The sequence below is a fragment of the Saccoglossus kowalevskii genome, chromosome 6 (assembly GCF_978046115.1).
Source record: "Saccoglossus kowalevskii chromosome 6, keSacKowa6.1, whole genome shotgun sequence".
In the NCBI taxonomy this organism is placed as follows: Eukaryota; Metazoa; Hemichordata; class Enteropneusta; family Harrimaniidae; genus Saccoglossus; species Saccoglossus kowalevskii.
In genome coordinates, this window is record NC_140646.1 from 23,392,082 (window position 1) to 23,412,215 (window position 20,134).

The 20,134-nt window shown below is 35.6% G+C and overlaps 1 protein-coding gene across 1 annotated transcript in view; it reads right to left on the minus strand.

Moving 5' to 3' along the window:
* LOC100377101 (guanine nucleotide-binding protein G(o) subunit alpha-like) overlaps positions 1 to 12,667 on the minus strand; it is a 31,286-nt gene extending 18,619 nt beyond the window's left edge. Inside the window, exons 1-3 of the mRNA XM_085500215.1 lie at positions 12,252 to 12,667; positions 11,980 to 12,022; positions 11,456 to 11,597 (exon numbers count right to left, since the gene is read on the minus strand). Coding sequence (XP_085356341.1) covers positions 11,456 to 11,597; positions 11,980 to 12,022; positions 12,252 to 12,369 — 303 coding nt within the window. The 5' untranslated portion in view covers positions 12,370 to 12,667. The remainder of the gene's footprint in view (positions 1 to 11,455; positions 11,598 to 11,979; positions 12,023 to 12,251) is intronic.
* Between the last annotated feature and the right edge of the window lie 7,467 nt (positions 12,668 to 20,134).

The following is a 20,134-nucleotide window of genomic DNA, read 5'->3' on the forward strand; positions in this document are numbered from 1 at the left end:
TGGGATAATTGTATTGCCATTGTGATCTTTTAAACAATCTACGGTAGAACTAAAGTAATCTCGTAGTCGCCATGACAGTAGAAGTGGTAAGTTCCTTGACAAATGAAGGGAGAGGTGGGTAGAACTTATTTAGTCAAAACTACCGATCAGGTCAATTTGCACCCAACCATAGTATCTTTGGTGTGCATCGCTGTCAGTAGATGTCTATACGGGATCTACAGAGTCGATGTTCCAGATACATGCAGGCATGGTGTGTTCCTTTGCCAGTGAATGTCTATATGGGGTCTACAGAGTCGATGTTCCAGATATATGCAGGCATGGTGTGTTTCGTTGCCAGTGAATGTCTATATGGGGTCTACAGAGTCGATGTTCCAGATATATGCAGGCATGATATGTTTCGTTGCCAGTGAATGCATATATGGAGTCTATAGAGTCGATGTTCTAGATATATGTGGGTATGGTGTGTTTCGTTGCCAGTGAATGTCTATATGGGGTCTACAGTGTCGATGTCCCAGATATATGCAGGCATGGTGTGTTTCGTTGCCAGTGAATGTCTATATGGGGTCGACAGAGTCGATGTTCCAGATAATGTGGGTATGGTGTGTTTCGTTGCCAGTGAATGTCTATATGGGGTCTACAGAGTCGATGTTCCAGATATATGCAGGCATGGTGTGTTTCGTTGCCAGTGAATGTCTATATGGGGTCTACAGAGTCGATGTTCCAGATATATGCAGGCATGATATGTTTTGTTGCCAGTGAATGTCTATATGGAGTCTATAGAGTTGATGTTCTAGATATATGCAGGCATGGTGTGTTTCGTTGCCAGTGAATATCTAAATGGGGTCTACAGAGTCGATGTTCCAGATATATGCAGGCATGGTGTAATTCGTTGCCAGTGAATGTCTATATTGGGTCTACAGAGTCGATGGTCCAGATATATGTGGGTATGGTGTGTTTCGTTGCCAGTGAATGTCTATATTGGGTCTACAGAGTCGATGGTCCAGATATATGTGGGTATGGTGTGTTTCGTTGCCAGTGAATGTCTATATGGGGTCTACAGAGTTGATGGTCCAGATATATGTGGGTATGGTGTGTTTCGTTGCCAGTGAATGTCTATATGGGGTCTACAGAGTTGATGTTCCAGATATATGCAGGCATGGTGTGTTTCGTTGCCAGTGAATGTCTATATGGGGTCTACAGAGTTGATGTTCCAGATATATGCAGGCATGGTGTGTTTCGTTGCCAGTGAATGTCTATATGGGGTCTACAGAGTTGATGTTCCAGATATATGCAGGCATGGTGTGTTTCGTTGCCAGTGAATGTCTATATGGGGTCTACAGAGTTGATGTTCCAGATATATGCAGGCATGGTGTGTTTCGTTGCCAGTGAATGTCTATATGGGGTCTACAGAGTTGATGTTCCAGATATATGCAGGCATGGTGTGTTTCGTTGCCAGTGAATGTCTATATGGGGTCTACAGAGTCGATGTTCCAGATATATGCAGGCATGGTGTGTTTCGTTGCCAGTGAATGTCTATATTGGTTCTACAGAGTCGATGTTCCAGATATATGCAGGCATGGTGTGTTTCGTTGCCAGTGAATGTCTATATAGGGTCTACAGAGTTTGTGTTCTAGACGTATTGTGCCAGCTATATGGGCTCGAGAAAGTCGTTGTTGCAGATGTTTGTCTGTATGATAGCTCGATGAAAGTGGGTGTATATATGGTGTCTACAGAGTATATGTTGCCAGACGTGTGCGCGTATGGCATTTTAGACACATCTAGTCAAAAATATATATTTATTTGGTTAATGGTGGAGATTACACGAACAACTGAAAAATTATATTTTCAAATAAAATAAAATATGTTTGCTGCCAAAGCATGTTTTAACGTTTAAGATAACTCATTTTATATATATGTGGTCTTTATTTATAATAGAAGGCCATCGGCCCATAATATCTACATACATTATTTATATTTGAAAATAAAATTACAATTTTTAAACAATTGACAATACTTGTAGCTCTTTTCGCAATTTCATTGCGTGAAAAGTAAAGGCTCCCAGTCTTTGAAGAAGATCTATATTTTTTGTACTCATTAATTTGTAATATTTACTGACTGTTGGGGGATTAAAAAAAATAGCAGGAATATATTTTATTCTTAAATTAACAAAAAAGGAACAAATAAGTAAAAAATTCTTATTCTTATCTAAATAAAATCACAAACAACATGCTTCAAACGTTTTCAAAAATACTCAGACACATCCACTTCGCCTCTTGAATTAACAGTTTTATCATTTTATGTTGCCATAATATTGTATAGGATAAATAATCGGAAAAGACTACATATACGAACGGGGACAATTGGTAACCAAGGCTACGACGTTTTAGCATTCTCCGCCATATTTTTGAGTGTCACTGTGCGATTTATAAATAGTTTGTTTTTTAATATTTTGTAACATTTCTATAGTGTGTAACTGTGGTCATCGCATTCACGTGTTAACGTATTGGAGACTATTAATCGCGTGATTCCGAATTATAACATGCAAGGCGCAATGACGTCACAGTCATATACTAGAAAAATCAAATGGAAGGGATGTGTGACGTAGTGTGACTATTGGAGGCTGAATGTATCTCGAAGCACGTCGTTCGGGTGTACAGGCTAGCGCGAGGTAGATGTACGCAATACGTCAACAATTATAAAGAAAATGGAAATGAGTGTACTGATATTCCCTGCTATTTATAGCCGGCATTGGAGATTAAACAGGGAATAAAAGGGAAAGAGAGAACACGGTTAAGATCGTCATGTACAAGGCAGCACTGAGTGATGCGCATGCGCGTGAAAACCAACGTCCACCATCTTTGTGAAAAAATATAAGATTAATAACATTAGAAGGGATAGTGATAATAAAAAAAATATACTTCGGTGTCACATTTTGGCAAATAATTTACCAATATTTACATGAAATTAGAGATATGTTTAAAGGTTAAAATAAAATCATATATTTAATTTTTTTTAAATAAAACAAGTATATATCATGGCATAATTTGGTAGAATGATGACATTTCCACTATCATATGTGATGCCTTACGTTTTTATGAAATGTATATTATAAGGCATTTTCGAATATTTTGTCTGCATTTTATTAAATGCGTGGTACATTACATTAACGTCTACACAGAATGCACCCTAGATGTAGACTTAAGAAGCCGTCGATTACGTCTATGTTGGCATGGCAACGGTACAGGGTCCTTGACGATGCTTAGCATTGAGAAGTCGATTGCAAGAGAGAAGCGAAATATGTGTACAGGTGGCACGACACAATGAAACACATGTAAATTGAATTCATGAAATTGTCACCGAATTTTCATTGTTAAATAAAAAAAATATAAAATATAAAAAAATAAAACAAGTTAGAGCAAAACTATGAACGTGTTCGCTTGCACTGGAAATAAAAAAAAAGAAAAACAAAATAAATGAAAACTGCCTGATTTTTACCATATCGAACATCGGAGACAAACTCGTCATCAGTTTATACAAAGAATAATTGTATGTAGGGTTAATTCAGTGGGTCAGCTACTATAATAGTGTCGTTCGTCATATGAGACATCATCACATTGTCATCGAGAATTTAAACAAAAGAGTCGATGAAAGTAATCCCTACATTCCTCATTTTGATTTTATTCAGTGCACCTGCAAACAGACAAGTCACAAAATGGCGTCGTTTTCACCTTGTGTCGAAGTTGGGACAAATTATGACCATTCAATGCGATTTATTGTAAATTGTTTTCAGTTCGATTTTCACACACGATTTTAAGCAGACCTGCAATCGTACATGCAGTATCCCTATAATATAATATAGATTAGTTTTATTCTAGCTCTGGCACCTCTACCATCAATGTCTTTATTATATTCTAGCCTACCGTGATGGTCTTGTCTATACTCTAGCCTAGCCACTTCTATCACATGGTTTATTTTATATTCTAGTCTAAGCACCTCTATCACACTTGTTTTTTTTTATATTCTTGCCTACCAAAATGGTCTATTTTATATTCTGGTCTAAGCATCCCTAACACAATTGTCTATTTTATATTCCAGCCTACCAAAATGGTCTATTTTATATTCTGGTCTAAGTACATCTACCACAATTGTCTATTTTATATCTGGTCTAAGCACCTCTACTACAATTGTCTATTTTACATTCTAGCCTACGATAATGGTCTATTTTATATTCTTGCTTACCAGAATAGTCTTTTTTATATTCTAATCTAAGCACCTCTACCATAATAGTTTATTTTACACTCTAGCGAACCAGAATGGTCTATTTTATATATTCTTGCTCACCAGAATGGTCTTTTTTTATATTCTAGTCTAAGCACCTCTACCATAATTGTCTACTTTATATTATATCCTACCAGAATGGTCTATTTTATGTTCCATCCTACCCACCGACCAGAATGGTTTATTTTATATTATATCCTTCCAGAATGGTCTATTTTATATTCTGGCCTACCAGGGAGGTATATTTTATATTCTAGCCTACTAGAATGGTTTATTCTATATTCCAGCCTAACACCTCTACCACAATTGTCTTTTTTATATTCTAGCTTGTGAAAATGGTCTTTTTTATAATCTGGTCTTAGCACCTCTACCTCAATTGTCTAATTTATATTATAGTCTACCGGAACGTTTTTTTAATATCCTAACCTACCAGATTAGTCTATTATATATCTATCCTACCTGAATGGTCTATTTTATATTCTATCCTACAAGAATGGTCTATTTTATATTCTATCCTACAAGAATGGTCTATTTTATATTCTATCCTACAAGAATGGTCTATTTTATATTCTATCCTACCAGAATGGTCTATTTTATATTCTATCCTACCAGAATGGTCTATTTTATATTATATCCTACAAGAATGGTCTATTTTATATTATATCCTACCAGAATGGTCTATTTTATATTCTATCCTACCAGAATGGTCTATTTTATATTCTAGCCTACAAGAATGGTCTATTTTATATTCTAACACAATGATCCAGATTGTATTCAAACCTAGATATCCTTTCAGAATGATCTATTTTATATTCTAGCCTACCAAAGTGATCTATTCTATATTCTCGCCTACCAGGGTGGTCTATTTTATATTCCAGCCGACCAGAATGATCTACTTCACATTGGTATATTTTATATTCTAGCCTACCAGAACGATCCACTTCGCATTGGTATATTTTATATTACAGTCTGCTAGAATGATCTACTTCACATTGGTATATTTTATATTCTAGCCTACCAGAATGATCTACTTCACATTGGTATATTTTATATTCTAGCCTACCAGAATGATCTACTTCACATTGGTATATTTTATATTCTAGCCTACCAGAACGATCTACTTCGCATTGGTATATTTTATATTACAGTCTGCTAGAATGATCTATTTCACATTGGTATATTTTATATTCTAGCCTACCAGAATGATCTACTTCACATTGGTATATTTTATATTCTAGCCTACCAGAATGATCTATTTCACATTGGTATATTTTATATTCTAGCCTACCAGAATGATCTACTTCGCATTGGTATATTTTATATTCTAGCCTACCAGAATGATCTATTTCACATTGGTATATTTTATATTCTAGCCTACCAGAATGATCTATTTCACATTGGTATATGTTATATTCTAGTCTACCAGAATAATCTACTTCACATTGGTATATTTTATATTCTAGCCTACCAGAATGATCTATTTCGCATTGGTATATTTTATATTCCAGTCTACCAAAATGATCTACTTCACATTGGTATATTTTATGTTCTACCCTACCAGAATTATTTATTTCACATTGGTATATTTTATATTCCAACCTACCAGAATGATCTATTTCACATTGGTATATTTTATATTCTAGCCTACCAGAATTATCTATTTCACATTGGTATATTTTATATTCTAGCCTGCCAGAATTATCTATTTCACATTGGTATATTTTATATTCCGATCTACCAGAATGATTTATTTCACATTGGTATATTTTATATTCCAGTCTACCAGAATGATATATTTCACAATGGTATGTTTTATATTCTAGCCTACCAGAATGATTTATTTCACATTGGTATATTTTATATTCTAGCCTACCAGAATGATCTATTTCACAATGGTATATTTTATATTCTAGCCTACCAGAATTATCTATTTCACATTGGTATATTTTATAGTTTAGCCTACCAGAATTATCTATTTCACATTGGTATATTTTATATTCCAACCTACCAGAATGATTTATTTCACATTGGTATATTTTATATTCCAGTCTACCAGAATGATCTATTTCACAATGGTATATTTTATATTCTAGCCTACCAGAATGATCTATTTCACAATGGTATATTTTATATTCTAGCCTACCAGAATGATCTATTTCACATTGGTATATTTTATATTCTAGCCTATCAGAATTATCTATTTCACATTGGTATATTTTATATTCCAACCTACCAGAATGATTTATTTCACATTGGTATATGTTATATTCCAGTCTACCAGAATGATCTATTTCACAATGGTATATTTTATATTCTAGCCTACCAGAATTATCTATTTCACATTGGTATATTTTATATTCCAACCTACCAGAATGATTTATTTCACATTGGTATATTTTATATTCCAGTCTACCAGAATGATCTATTTCACAATGGTATATTTTATATTCTAGCCTACCAGAATGATCTATTTCACATTGGTATATTTTATATTCCAACCTACCAGAATGATTTATTTCACATTGGTATATTTTATATTCCAGTCTACCAGAATGATCTATTTCACAATGGTATATTTTATATTCTAGCCTACCAGAATGATCTATTTCACAATGGTATATTTTATATTCTAGCCTACCAGAATGATCTATTTCACATTGGTATATTTTATATTCCAGTCTACCAGAATGATCTATTTCACATTGGTCTATTTTATATTCTAGCCTACCAGAATGATCTATTTCACATTGGTATATTTTATATTCTAGCCTACCAGAATGATCTACTTCGCATTGGTATATTATATATTCTAGCCTACCAGAATGATCTACTTCAGATTGGTATATTTTATATTCCAGTCTACCAGAATGATATATTTCACATTGGTATATTTTATATTCCAGTCTACCAGAATGATCTATTTCACAATGGTATATTTTATATTCTCGCCTACCAGAATGATCTATTTCACAATGGTATATTTTATATTCTAGCCTACCAGAATGATCTACTTCGCATTGATATATTTTATATTCTAGCCTACCAGAATGATCTATTTCACATTGGTATATTTTATATTCTAGCCTACCAGAATGATCTACTTCACATTGGTATATTTTATATTCTAGCCTACCAGAATGATCTACTTCGCATTGATATATTTTATATTCTAGCCTACCAGAATGATCTATTTCACATTGGTATATTTTATATTCTAGCCTACCAGAATGATCTACTTCGCATTGGTATATTTTATATTCTAGCCTACCAGAATGATCTATTTCACATTGGTATATTTTATATTCTAGCCTACCAGAATGATCTATTTCACATTGGTATATTTTATATTCTAGCCTACCAGAATGATCTACTTCGCATTGGTATATTTTATATTCTAGCCTACCAGAATGATCTATTTCACGTTGGTATATTTTATATTCTAGCCTACCAGAATGATCTATTTCCTATTGGTATATTTTATATTCTAGCCTACCAGAATGATCTACTTCACATTGGCATATTTGATATTCTAGCCTACCAGAATGATCTATTTCACTTGGATTTTTATATTCTAGCCTACCAGAATGATCTATTTCACATTGGTATATTTTATATTCTAGCCTACCAGAATTATCTATTTCACATTGGTATATTTTATATTCTAGCCTACAAGAATTATCTATTTCACATTGGTATATTTTATATTCCAACCTACCAGAATGATTTATTTCACATTGGTATATTTTATATTCCAGTCTACCAGAATGATCTATTTCACATTGGTATATTTTATATTCCAGCCTACCAGAATGATCTATTTCACATTGGTATATTTTTATATTCTAGCCTACCAGAATGATTTATTTCACATTGGTATATTTTATATTCCAGTCTATCAGAATGATCTATTTCACATTGGTATATTTTATATTCTAGCCTACCAGAATGATCTATTTCACATTGGTATATTTTTATATTCTAGCCTACCAGAATGATCTATTTCACATTGGTATATTTTATATTCCAGTCTACCAGAATGATCTAATTCACACTGGTATATTTGGTTTAGGTTGGTGGGAGTTGACACTATGGTATTGTACAAATATAAAAAAGTATTAGTAATTAGGAAAAGTAATTATTTTTCTGGTGAAGACGAGCATGATGAGCTTGAGCAACCAAGTCGGTGTTTTGTAAATAAATTAAATATAAACTTGATTGGGCGTTGTTGACCCCCCCCCCTCCTGCATACACACACACGTCCGCTGAGGTTTGTCTGAACGCTTATATATTATTCCTCACTTAGGGGGTACAGTTTAATAGGTCAAATGCACTGAACAGGGTGATGACTGTACACACGTACTGATGACGTCAAACAACGTGGTTGTATTTCTTATATGTGAGCTCGTTTCATCAATAATAAGTATGATATTGTGTTATCGGGGACACGGTAAAACCGCAGATAAAATAGACTCTTTGCCATGGATAGATGAGGTTAGGGCTTGTACGCAGTGATGACGTTAGAATAAGACGAATCACTGCATATTGATGTCGTACATATACGCCGGGATTACTTATCGAGCAATAGTTTCGTATCAAAGACGTATGAAAAATAGAATGTCATCACAATCTCACCAGCTTCCCCCAGCAGTGTTCTTCCAATTGCGTCACGTCACTTTCCACACGATCGCTTCAATTGTGTCATAGTTAAAAACTATTTTAGCCAACATATAGGTTATTACTACGTATCCTTTTACTACCGACCTATCAGGTTTATAATAGTTGGGCGATTGCGTCATCGTGTATAATACGTACCACCAGAAGAAGTGCATTGTTCCAAAAAGTTAAAGCCATTTTTAATAAAAAGCAGATCATTATTGGTAAAACGATTAGCAGGGGTGTTGTTTAGACGGGACCATCTGTCTACATAATAGTATTTAAAGCAGTGATGATATAGAATGATTCTATCGTCAGATAAATTATTGTACTTCTGACTCTGATCGCTCGATATCGCAACAGAGAAAATCTTCCCTCCGTGCACAAAGGTGTACAAGACATGAAGGGAATACGTCACAGACTCTTATGAAAATCAGATTTATTTATTATTATTATTTTATTTATCAGGGTTATTGTGTAATACTATTCTATATCTCTGAAAATCAAAACTATGACTCTGAATTAAACATATGTTATACCCCCGTCCGTACCATGTTTAATATTTCCACAAAACACGATGGAAAAGAAACAGTGAATTATGTCATATTGCACCTGCTGGAGCAGGTCAGTCAGTCAATGGAGTGAAGCCATTAAACGACTTCCGAATATTAACGATGTTGGAAAGTACTTCAATTTGAAAAGAGCGCTCCCATAACTAATGCCCATCACGGTGGCAGACCTCCTTCTAAGGTCTATGTATATACACATATGCACGACAATAGAACCAAAGCATTGTTACAACAAACATAAATATTGGACAAACAGCCGACATAATGAATATTTAATTATTGTGGTCGTGTGACCTTGACGAAGTGCAAGGTTATGTTATTATTGGGTAAAATTGTATTCACCAAGTTAGGTCCTTCCTAATTGAAGTGAGAGGAGAATTGTCTTCATTATGTAAACTACATCCGGGTTCCCATACGCCAATTAACAGCGGCGAGACTAATTGTGTGTGATTTTATTTGTCTGCGTGTCTCTATTGATACCGCGTACGTGTCCTTGTCACCAATTATTTATGTGCATAGTCCCTCAGCCTCCCTTTATAATAAGATTTCAAGACAGGAATACTCAAACAAAAGTTAAGAAGGCAAGTACTTATTATTGTTCAAGCTGAGCAGACCAATAAGCAAGACAAACATGGTCTCTCGCAAAGGGTCACGATAGTCCGTACTGCGCATGCCTAACCCATTTCCCAAAAGATGAATCACACCCTGAAATTAATTTCACGTGCCTGTTTGATTAAGCTTATTTTCATGATTGATTTGTACTAGCGAAAAAAAATGTATTGTACATATAAATATTAATGTATTTATTTTACAATGTATATTGCAATTTTAAGCTTGACACCCGTGCAATACCGCCTATCGGCGCCTCTTTGCCTGTTTGAATACAATTATGTAAATGTGTACTGGCTCGGCATAACGTGCATATCATTAACACCGTTGTACGCAGTCCATTGAGAAAAATGAAAGAGAGCTGCATCCCGCGAACCGATACATTTAGAAGCGAATGCCGGATAAATTTTGCCTAATGTATTTATCAGACATGATACGTTGTTGAGGCACTATAATGCACTTGTAATATATTAAATTGGGAGACAGTGGGTATGTTGCATGTCCGTCTGTGAGCGTGTATTGATTGGGGTGTGTGCGACGTTCATCATGGCGACCGTCAAACAACGCACAATACACCGATCGCTATATGGGCGAATTACAGTGTGTGTATATTCTCTCCGGCTACACAGCCTTCCACAAATTTGCCCTGTATTTTATTTTATTTTATTTTATTTTACTTTTATGTTATTTATATAATTTATATATTTGCCTTTAGAGTAACGTATGTATTAATAGTTTGTAATGAAACATGCGCTGTTTTCAGGGTCGGCGTACCTCGTCTGCCTATTGATCATCCCCCGGTGGGGCCCGCAAAGGTTTTTTTTTATGCAACGCATGCTAGCTCGTCGACCTGCTCTTTTGAGCAACGCCTAGACTGCATGTGTTGGTTACCCCAGATACGGTACTGTTTACGATATCAAACGCAAATACCCCACAGTACCACTTCTAAATCATTTTATTGACAACCCACCCCCTCAAAAGAAACCCAGTATTTGACGTCGTTCTAGGAATAAATAAATACCACGATAATGCACGCAAGTAGATTTAATAATAACCCCCACTACATGTGAAACCAGCCGAATTTCGCCACGAGACTGTTTTACGGAATTTAAATATTAAATATGTGATAATTAAGATGCCGGTACCGGTATTTACTGAAATACACGTATATACACGCAGTGTGTGCTTTGTATTCTGAAATCACATTGTTTTATTATACGATTCATGTAAGCTACGTGAACTTGTACCTTGCACGGCATGTCATTACCTATCTACAATTAATCGAGTTACACACAGCTAGAATTATTTTAGGAAAATACGGGTAGAAGATTGTTTTTAGCACTGACCTCTCTCTCCTTGTCTCCGTACTCGACTTTGAGCACCTCCATTGCACGGAGCATAGCTACCATTGATTGCAAGGTATTACTGAACACAACCGGTTTGTATTGTTTCAAATCCTCGATCGTAAATCCGTCTTCGTGGATAATCCTGACACGTATGGATTGAAAAAAAAATAACACAGGGAACGTGTGAGTAGTGACTGACCCTAAAACATATTTTATCCAAAATGGCTAACATTTAGATAATGCGGCTGACGGGTGTTATCCCTTCGGCTACACCACACACTAATGTAATTAAATACTATATCTATTAGGGAGAAAAATCATTCATATACAAACGATACGGAGTTGCAATGGTGGTGTTAAAGTCTGGACGGTCGTATCAACAATTAATATAATGGGGCCCTATGTTACTGGGTTGTGTGTGTATACACACGGATGATGCCGTACACAATTTCATTATTTATTTGTATTTTAATCATGGGAAAACAACGGATGAGAATTATGAAATAAAATGGGACGAGACTTACTTCATTTGTTTAACTATGGTGCTTTTCCCGGACTCACCAGCCCCTGAAAGACAAAGAGAAAAACATAGAAGAGCTTTTTTTATCAGAGATGACAGGCATATACTCTAATTCATCCGGCATAATTCATCTTCCAATATGGTTGCCTTTATATGGCGGCTGACTAGCAAGATGCACATCTCATCCTCAACACATCGTCAAAGGGTGGATCACGCCATATTGAGATTTTTTTTAAAAAAATATTCCATTGATTATTTTACGTATATTCTCCTTACCTAATAAAAGCAATTTGATATCTTTAGCTGCATTAATTCCATCTTCCTTTAGATTCTTTTCAATTTGCCGGCTTCGTTCTACTGCGGCTCTTTCCTCGGCGCTCATAGTACAACCCATGATGGTGTTACAGTCTCCTTAATCCTCCCCAATCGATGTCCGTTTTCAGGCTTACCTCGGACAGATAGTAAGCCGAAGATTCCCTGACCGCTCCTCGTCGATCGCTGCCTCGTACTCCGATTCAAATATCCAATTTTCAGACGGACAAATATCGTCCTTTTTCATCTACGTAAGGGAGCAGTGGAGACAGCGGAGGCAGCGGAGTGCAGCGTTCGAATTCAATTATGCGGCGGTCCAATCATAGTAGCCATTGCTATAATGAGGTGAATCAAGCGCCCCATTTGCATTCGGTGGCCCTTGCTGATGACGTCACAGTTTATACACAAAGGCACGTACATAATACGATGTAAACTCAGGTGCACGCTTACGGGAGAAAAAAAACATACTGTATACACCACATTTGTTATGTTCTGTATTCAGATAATAATAAATATATTTTTAAAATGCAGAAAACAAGTTGATTTCATTGATGCGGTCCATTGAAAAGAAACTCATCTCATTTTGAATGTTTGAAAAATAGGAGAAAGTTAACAGATAAACGAGCAACGAAGTCATCATCGTGGCTAATATTGAAATGTCTATTATTTTCCCTAACTTTGTAAGCAATGGTTATTAACCGGCGCGCAGTTATCGCGTTACCGAGTTAGCAATATCTTTCAACTTAAACAAGCTCGATATCAAATCTACCTGAATTGCCATAAGAGAAGAGCCTGAAGAGGAAAAATGGGACGAGCGCCCTCAAATACATGCGTAAAAAAGAAAAACTAATAAACTAATTAAATTCGTGAAACACAAAATGTAATACAGGATTGATACCAAGTATATTAGTAAGTCAAGTCTTTGATACAAAAAATAAACTACAAGTTATTTGCAATTACACATGTGTCATAATCCATCGAGTCCGGGGGGGTAGGTATGTATGTGTGTGCCAATCGCCAGTGCACAGTCCCTGACACCGATGTTGGAGACTGTGGTCGGCGACGCTTTGTGCAACCGATACAACTTTTCCTAAGCGTTTGTGGATTTACCAAAACATCTCGTTCAAACCTCGCGACGCTTAGCTTGTGACGAGCCTTTGTTATTAAGATTTTGGAGAAGGTGCCGCAACAAATGTAATGAGTTCATTGACCCCGTTTCATGTATGTCGTGAACTTGAGCGGGTGTTAATTGTAAGAACGTTACCACGCTTTCATAATTAACGTGCTTCGTATATTTTAATTAGTTTTTAATTTTCTTTTTGTAAGACCCTTTTATCCTTTCCTAAGGATTGTATGTGTCTAATAAATATAACTACGAATGACTATATTAGTATTTTCGCGATAGAAATATCACATCTGTGTACACATGATCGAGTGAACATAACGTTTTATGTTTTCTCTAATTACTATTATTCGAGTGGGGCAAACTTTTCAGAGAATATCACCGAGTACCACAAATAAGATAGCAAGCCTGTCCACTCGAGTATTATTACATTTATCTTCAATCAAATAGTCCGATTTTATTAAGCCGCCGTAATACATTTCTGTAGTGTGAAGTAGTTTGTTTGTCAATTTCCTCTCCATGCTTTAATTATTTATATTTTTTTAATAAACATCACTCAACATTTTACTGTGACGCCCTTGCTAAGCATTGTGTTTCACGCTTAGGGATATTCGTGTACTTATTTATCGTTTCTCATATTATTTATTCATGTTCCATTATTACATTACTCGGCCATAGTCATTCGGATATATGCGCGGATCAATACTGACGTCAACGATGACATCATCACTTCTGGTTTCATATTATATGAACATATGAATGATTGAACAAATAGGTAAAGTTAATATATTAGTAAAGATTCCATTCGGAACATTTCTGAGTACTAGTATTATACGGATATCTGGCAGAATAAAATACTGTTTTTTTTTTCGGTCAAAGACGAATCCGAAAGTGGTCATCATGGGATAGGCTTTCAATCGAACCATTTCATTGGATGGGGTAGGTTCAATTACATAAGTGACAATTTTTGCATGAATTCAAGTGGCGAATTGTACAGAACTGTCGAATATTACATAAGCGTATACAAATTATCAAAATGCACTTGCCTTCTTGTAAGTTCACTTTCACCACCTCCGTCCAGTTTATGTTGGACATTACGCTTAGTGAATATTTTTGTTAACTTTAAAAAGGTAATAACTTAAATTGGTATTTTTAATAGCATGTTTAACTTGTTTTTGATGTTTCATCGTCTTCATAAAAAATGAGTAGGTGAAAGTTCATTTAAAAAATGGTCTGACAGGAAACATATAAAAGAACATTTAAAAGTCGAGTTTTCATAACGCGATTAATCAAAACTCCTCACTCTGAGTCAGATTCATAACGCTCATTGCGAAATACGTAGTAACGTGAAGCAAGTCAATAATAAATGCCACAAGTAAACGCGCCACGAATGCAACACACGTTTAACTTTTATTTTAATCACAGGAACTATAGTCAAATTGTTGCACTCTTCATCGTAGGTAGTATATGTCGCATCTTCTAACCAATAACACCACTAATACTCAATGGGTGGTTGTACTATTTAATACGTTCACGTTTTTTTGTTTGTGTTTTTTTTTTTTGTATTTAAACGTGTTCCTCGGCAACAAATCGGAATAGATCCCACGCACATGTGTCCCTATTGCGTACGTTGCTTATAGGCACAAGCGTAATCTCAATATTTAGAGGGGGCGTTTCTGGTGCACCCCACTAATATTACCGGCAAATTGCAATCATATAATGACGTCATTGTAAAAGTCTGTACCCCCTAGTCAGATACAGCGGAAATCGATTCAGCTCGACAGTTTAACATGAGCAGCATGCAACTTTTAGTTTTTGTTTGGTGATTTATTGAAACAATAATTGCAAGAAGCTTATCAAAGGCGCAGTCGATAAGATTCGAACTAACTGGTAGCGCGTGTTTCTGACACCGGGCGATGACGAGCTAATGTACTATCTTCCTGCATTTAGAACAATCGACGTCAACCAAGTATATAATAATGCTCGGCATTATATAATGGTCCATACATTGTTTATTTTGGCCCATCATTTAATATGGGCAAGCCAGGGCTTAAAAACAAAATTTGATAGTAGGCATTTCTCACAGGCATATAAATTAACAATACAAATGGTCACTGTCACTCTCACTGTCTTACAGTACTAGAACTGCGTTGATTTTCGCTGTCTACTTCTGACCGTTTGAACATCGTAAATTATGCTTTCTGGTCAATCACAGTAATATTTGTATACGCGGTTAGCTCACGTCACTACAGAGCCGTATCATCTCGTTCATATCTTTCACGCTTGTAACGCCATCCATTATGTCTTGTGACAGATGACAAATTTGACGTTATTGGGCAATTATTTACTCTTTCCAGCAAATTGTAAGTCGCATTTTCAAATAATGATTTGACAATACTTAAAATACTAAAAATGACAACTCCATTCAGAATCGCTTGTACCAAATATAAAGCAGCGCGGAAAGTAATTTGGTGCTTTTGAAAGGCGAATATTAACTGCATCCCGCGAAACACGGTTGCACACATACTTATGGTACAAATAGGGCGCAAAACATTAACACTAGGAATCAGTTTTTAGTGATTGCATCGCACCTGCTGATGTAGCCTCCCGGGGGTGTATACGCGTTGATTGGACCAGGTTATGCGGTCGACGCGTGGACGTTCCAATAAGATGACAACCGCCCTCAGGGTCTTTATGCAGTGTAACCGAAGTAAAGCCTAGTATTACGTCACGATTGCGTCACAGTCACGGAAATCTCAGAAACTACGTGAGTTTGCCTGATCTTTTGGTGGTGATATTATGATATTATGCCGTTAGTTTTCTTTTTAAATTTGTTCGTAACATATTGAATGCCAACTAGCTTCATCGTACTTTATTTCAAATTCGCGTTAATATCACTACTGTAAATTACTTTATTTTCGCTTGGTTCAGTGAAAATAAAATCCAGCGAATATACATTTTTTTCTATATTTTACATTCAACTCGTCAAATATCAGTGAAAATAAATTCCATACAAAACACCCGAAGATTCTTTTTAGCGAAAATTAATTCCAGCTAAATAAAGTATTTTACTAGTATTTGTACATCAATCAGTCCAGTTAATAATGGGTATTACGTCATTAGTGGCAATGACAATGACTTTCAGTAATTGTCTATATATCATACACTGTTTTCTCGATGAATGGCATTTAAAATATGTTCTATTAGCTCCGTGCCCCGAGTTCTGGTCAATATGACGAACAATGGCTTGTTACCTCCCAATATGTGCTTATTGTATTTTCATCAGTTAGTACTTCAACACCTTGGCAGAATACCGCGAGTAAAATGGATGTACCAATAGGTTCGTCATGGAATTGAAAATGTTAGTTTTAAGCACGTGTACCATTCTTAAAAAGACAACGTGGATACAACTTTGAGTATGTTTGAACTCAATAGGATAGGAAAAATCGTGATTGGTATTCATTTAAAAATGATTTTTTTTTTTTACGTATATGTAAATTCCGGACACACGTGCATGAGAGTTTTTCAATATTTTATCGAGCAAAGACTGTTTTGTTTGGCACAACAAATTGTCAAATTGCATCTTTTAAGCTGCGTCTTAATAAAATGTTCCATTACACACGAACGGGACGATTAATAATCACTTTACCAATTAAAAGCAATTGTAAATATAACATATTTATAAATGACATTATTCAAACTCACACTGTTTATGAGATGAGTTAAACTTCTTTAATATAGGTAATTTATTTAATAACATTAATTTTACAAATCTATACAATGAAACAATGGTGTACATTGGTAATACATTTTTACATCTTTACATAAAGTTAATATGTGTTGACAAAATTATTTCAATAAATTTACACTCCGGTGGATTAAAGTAAAAAAAGAATAGAGCAACGTAAATATGCTAAAATTAGAATATTGACATGAACTGTCGCACAAGACAATTATTTTTCAGGTTCAGGGGACATTTGCAATTCTCGATATGATTATAATTTGACGAGAGTACTTACTCTCGAACCTCGTTCAAGTTAGCAGCAAACTTTTACAAAAAAATATTTGATTTTAAGAATTTCCTGAATTTCCCACACCTCATATGAATTGCACATGATGAGAAGGTGTTTACCAGACTAACCCAAGTTGGGCTTAACCTAAAACGAGAATGTTCAATATTTAATAAGAGCATACTAGTATTGTAATATTTTCTTGGATATCATTTTCAAAAGTTTGGTCCAGTACTTTATGCACCTAAAAGTTGTTTAAAAAAATACTGGTAGTATCTTACCGTCCTGGTCAACTAAACCGACAGCATTTGTATAGAGTTTCTTGATACACCTGGGAAAACACGACATGCAAACATTGCACACTTTCCAGATATATTCGTCTACTAAGCGGGTGTTTTTGTTATTTCTGACAAATTCAATCTCTTTAAAAACAAAATTTGTAATACGAAACTACTTCCACCCTCTCTACGTTATTTATTCATTTTTCTAAACCTAAATTTCTTTCTATAATTTCACTTGTTTAATTGTTATTCTGCTCACAATACATGCCAACAAACTTAAACAAAATACATTAAAAATAATGTCACCAATAAATAAATAAATAAATAAATAAATAAATAGTTCGACAATTGTTTGTTTTTTATTAAATCAGCTAAAAAAAAAAGTGTCTGGACACTCAAATAAAGCCACAGACAATATAACCGTGCATTATTATAAACAATGTACAAACAATGTGGTTGTCATTCAAGCTCAGCAGCCAATCAGCGACGGCTTTACACTCAGATGACAAATTCGGTTTCAAATACCCCAGGAAAGTGTTCTATGTTCTTCGTGTAATTAGGTGTTCGTATGCAAGGGATTTTTCCACACGAAAACGCCAAATTCGGCCGAATTTTGTTATCGACTGGTTTAATATAACCCCAACGGATCGCATTTTTGTCCAGATTTGTAGGAATCTGAAAAACGCATTTCACAACTTGTCTCTTATTTAGTTTTATGCTGCATTCAAGACGGCGGCTACCATATAGTAAATATCGTATTTATTTTATTATCACGTGTGCGCCAGCTTACTGTGCCCCCGGAGTGAGTAAATGTGGTTATCACACTCTCTGTCTCGTCGTTAACACGCATATTTGGGGATTGAATCCGGGGTTCGAATCTCACGCATGACCAAATATACACTGATACTGATGAACGGACTCCCATGACGCGCAATGCTTCTTTATGAACTTGTCCGAAACGATCGCCGTAATCCAACGTTTCTATAAATCGCACCCTCTAGTGTCAAAGCTCGCCTATGACGTAAATGTTATTGTTTTCATCGACCGGTATATGAAAAATTGTATTTACCACAGACATTACCATATTCTTGATGACGAACAACTACACAACCAAACGAACAGCACTGCCTTCACTCAATACATCATTTCGACGTCAGAGAAGCGGAATTTATTTTAATGATATATCTTTCATCACTTTAGTAAAAGGAAAACAGTTTTAAACAACAATAAGTTGGGCATTATGACATGTGATGGGACACAGGGACTGTGGATGGGACTATGTTGTTGCACTGAGATTCAGAGCGATTAGATATTTGTTTAAGAGCAAATGCGGCTCCTAATGATATCAGAAAAACAGCTGTTGAGTAGATCATAAATTGAGCAAGTATGTGATCCAACGCATTCCTAAATCAAATTAGATATGTGACTTTAAGTTAGTGCTGAAACCCTAATATTTGTCTAAAATGTACAATTGCCACCAACTTGCCACTGTCGTGCTGTTCCTGGGTAACTCCAGAGTCGATCTCATCTGGTAGACAGGGCAGAAAAGACTTATTTCATTATTCGTGTCTGGTGGTTATAGAAGTAATCTGTTCGATGGAGCCTACTGTAATGCCTAACATATCTTGCAGTGAAGCTCTGAAAACAAAAACAAAAAAAAGAATTTTCTTCTCCTAACAGTTCGGAGACATATTGTTAACATACTAATAGTACTTGGTTACATAAAAAATGCAGGAGAATCAACTAACGATCAAAAGATCGAAAAGCGAGGTTAGAAGCAAACCTCATTAAAGCGGGGGAGTCGTCACCTGCGCATGCGTCAGATGGCCATAGCGTGTCATTGTTTACAAACAAGCGTCTACCCATGAGCCTTTGCGTTTTTAGTGTGTGTTGTTATCGTCGCTTGGAACTCAATTCCCACGCGTGCGCAGGTGACAACCCTCCCGCTTTAACTCTCCACTCAAATGCGTCAATACAATAGTTATTAACCACCACGGTTACTAACCGTGACACCACGGGAATCAGCGATAACAACTTGCGTTAAAACCCCGGGGTTAAAACGCTGCCTTCATTTTTGTACTGAGAAACCGTAGTAACTGATCAACTCAAAGGAGGTGTTAATAAATCAATTTCGTAAAATTTGGTGGCCATACAGAAATACTCAATAGCTTCGTAGTACACCATAGTAGTATTTTAAATCATGGTTTAGTAAATACATGTAGAAGAGTTTTACAAAGTCAAGTTTTCTGCACCGACACTTCTGTGAATGTACCTCGGTTTATTTCAACACCTGTATATCATGGAAAACACTGGTCCAATAAATGTGGTCATGAGACAGATTACCCTACGGTAATTATAATGTACTGTTGTTATGTGTTGACTCATGAACACACGAAACATCAAAGTAACCGGAGAGCTTTCATGTTTAACTTC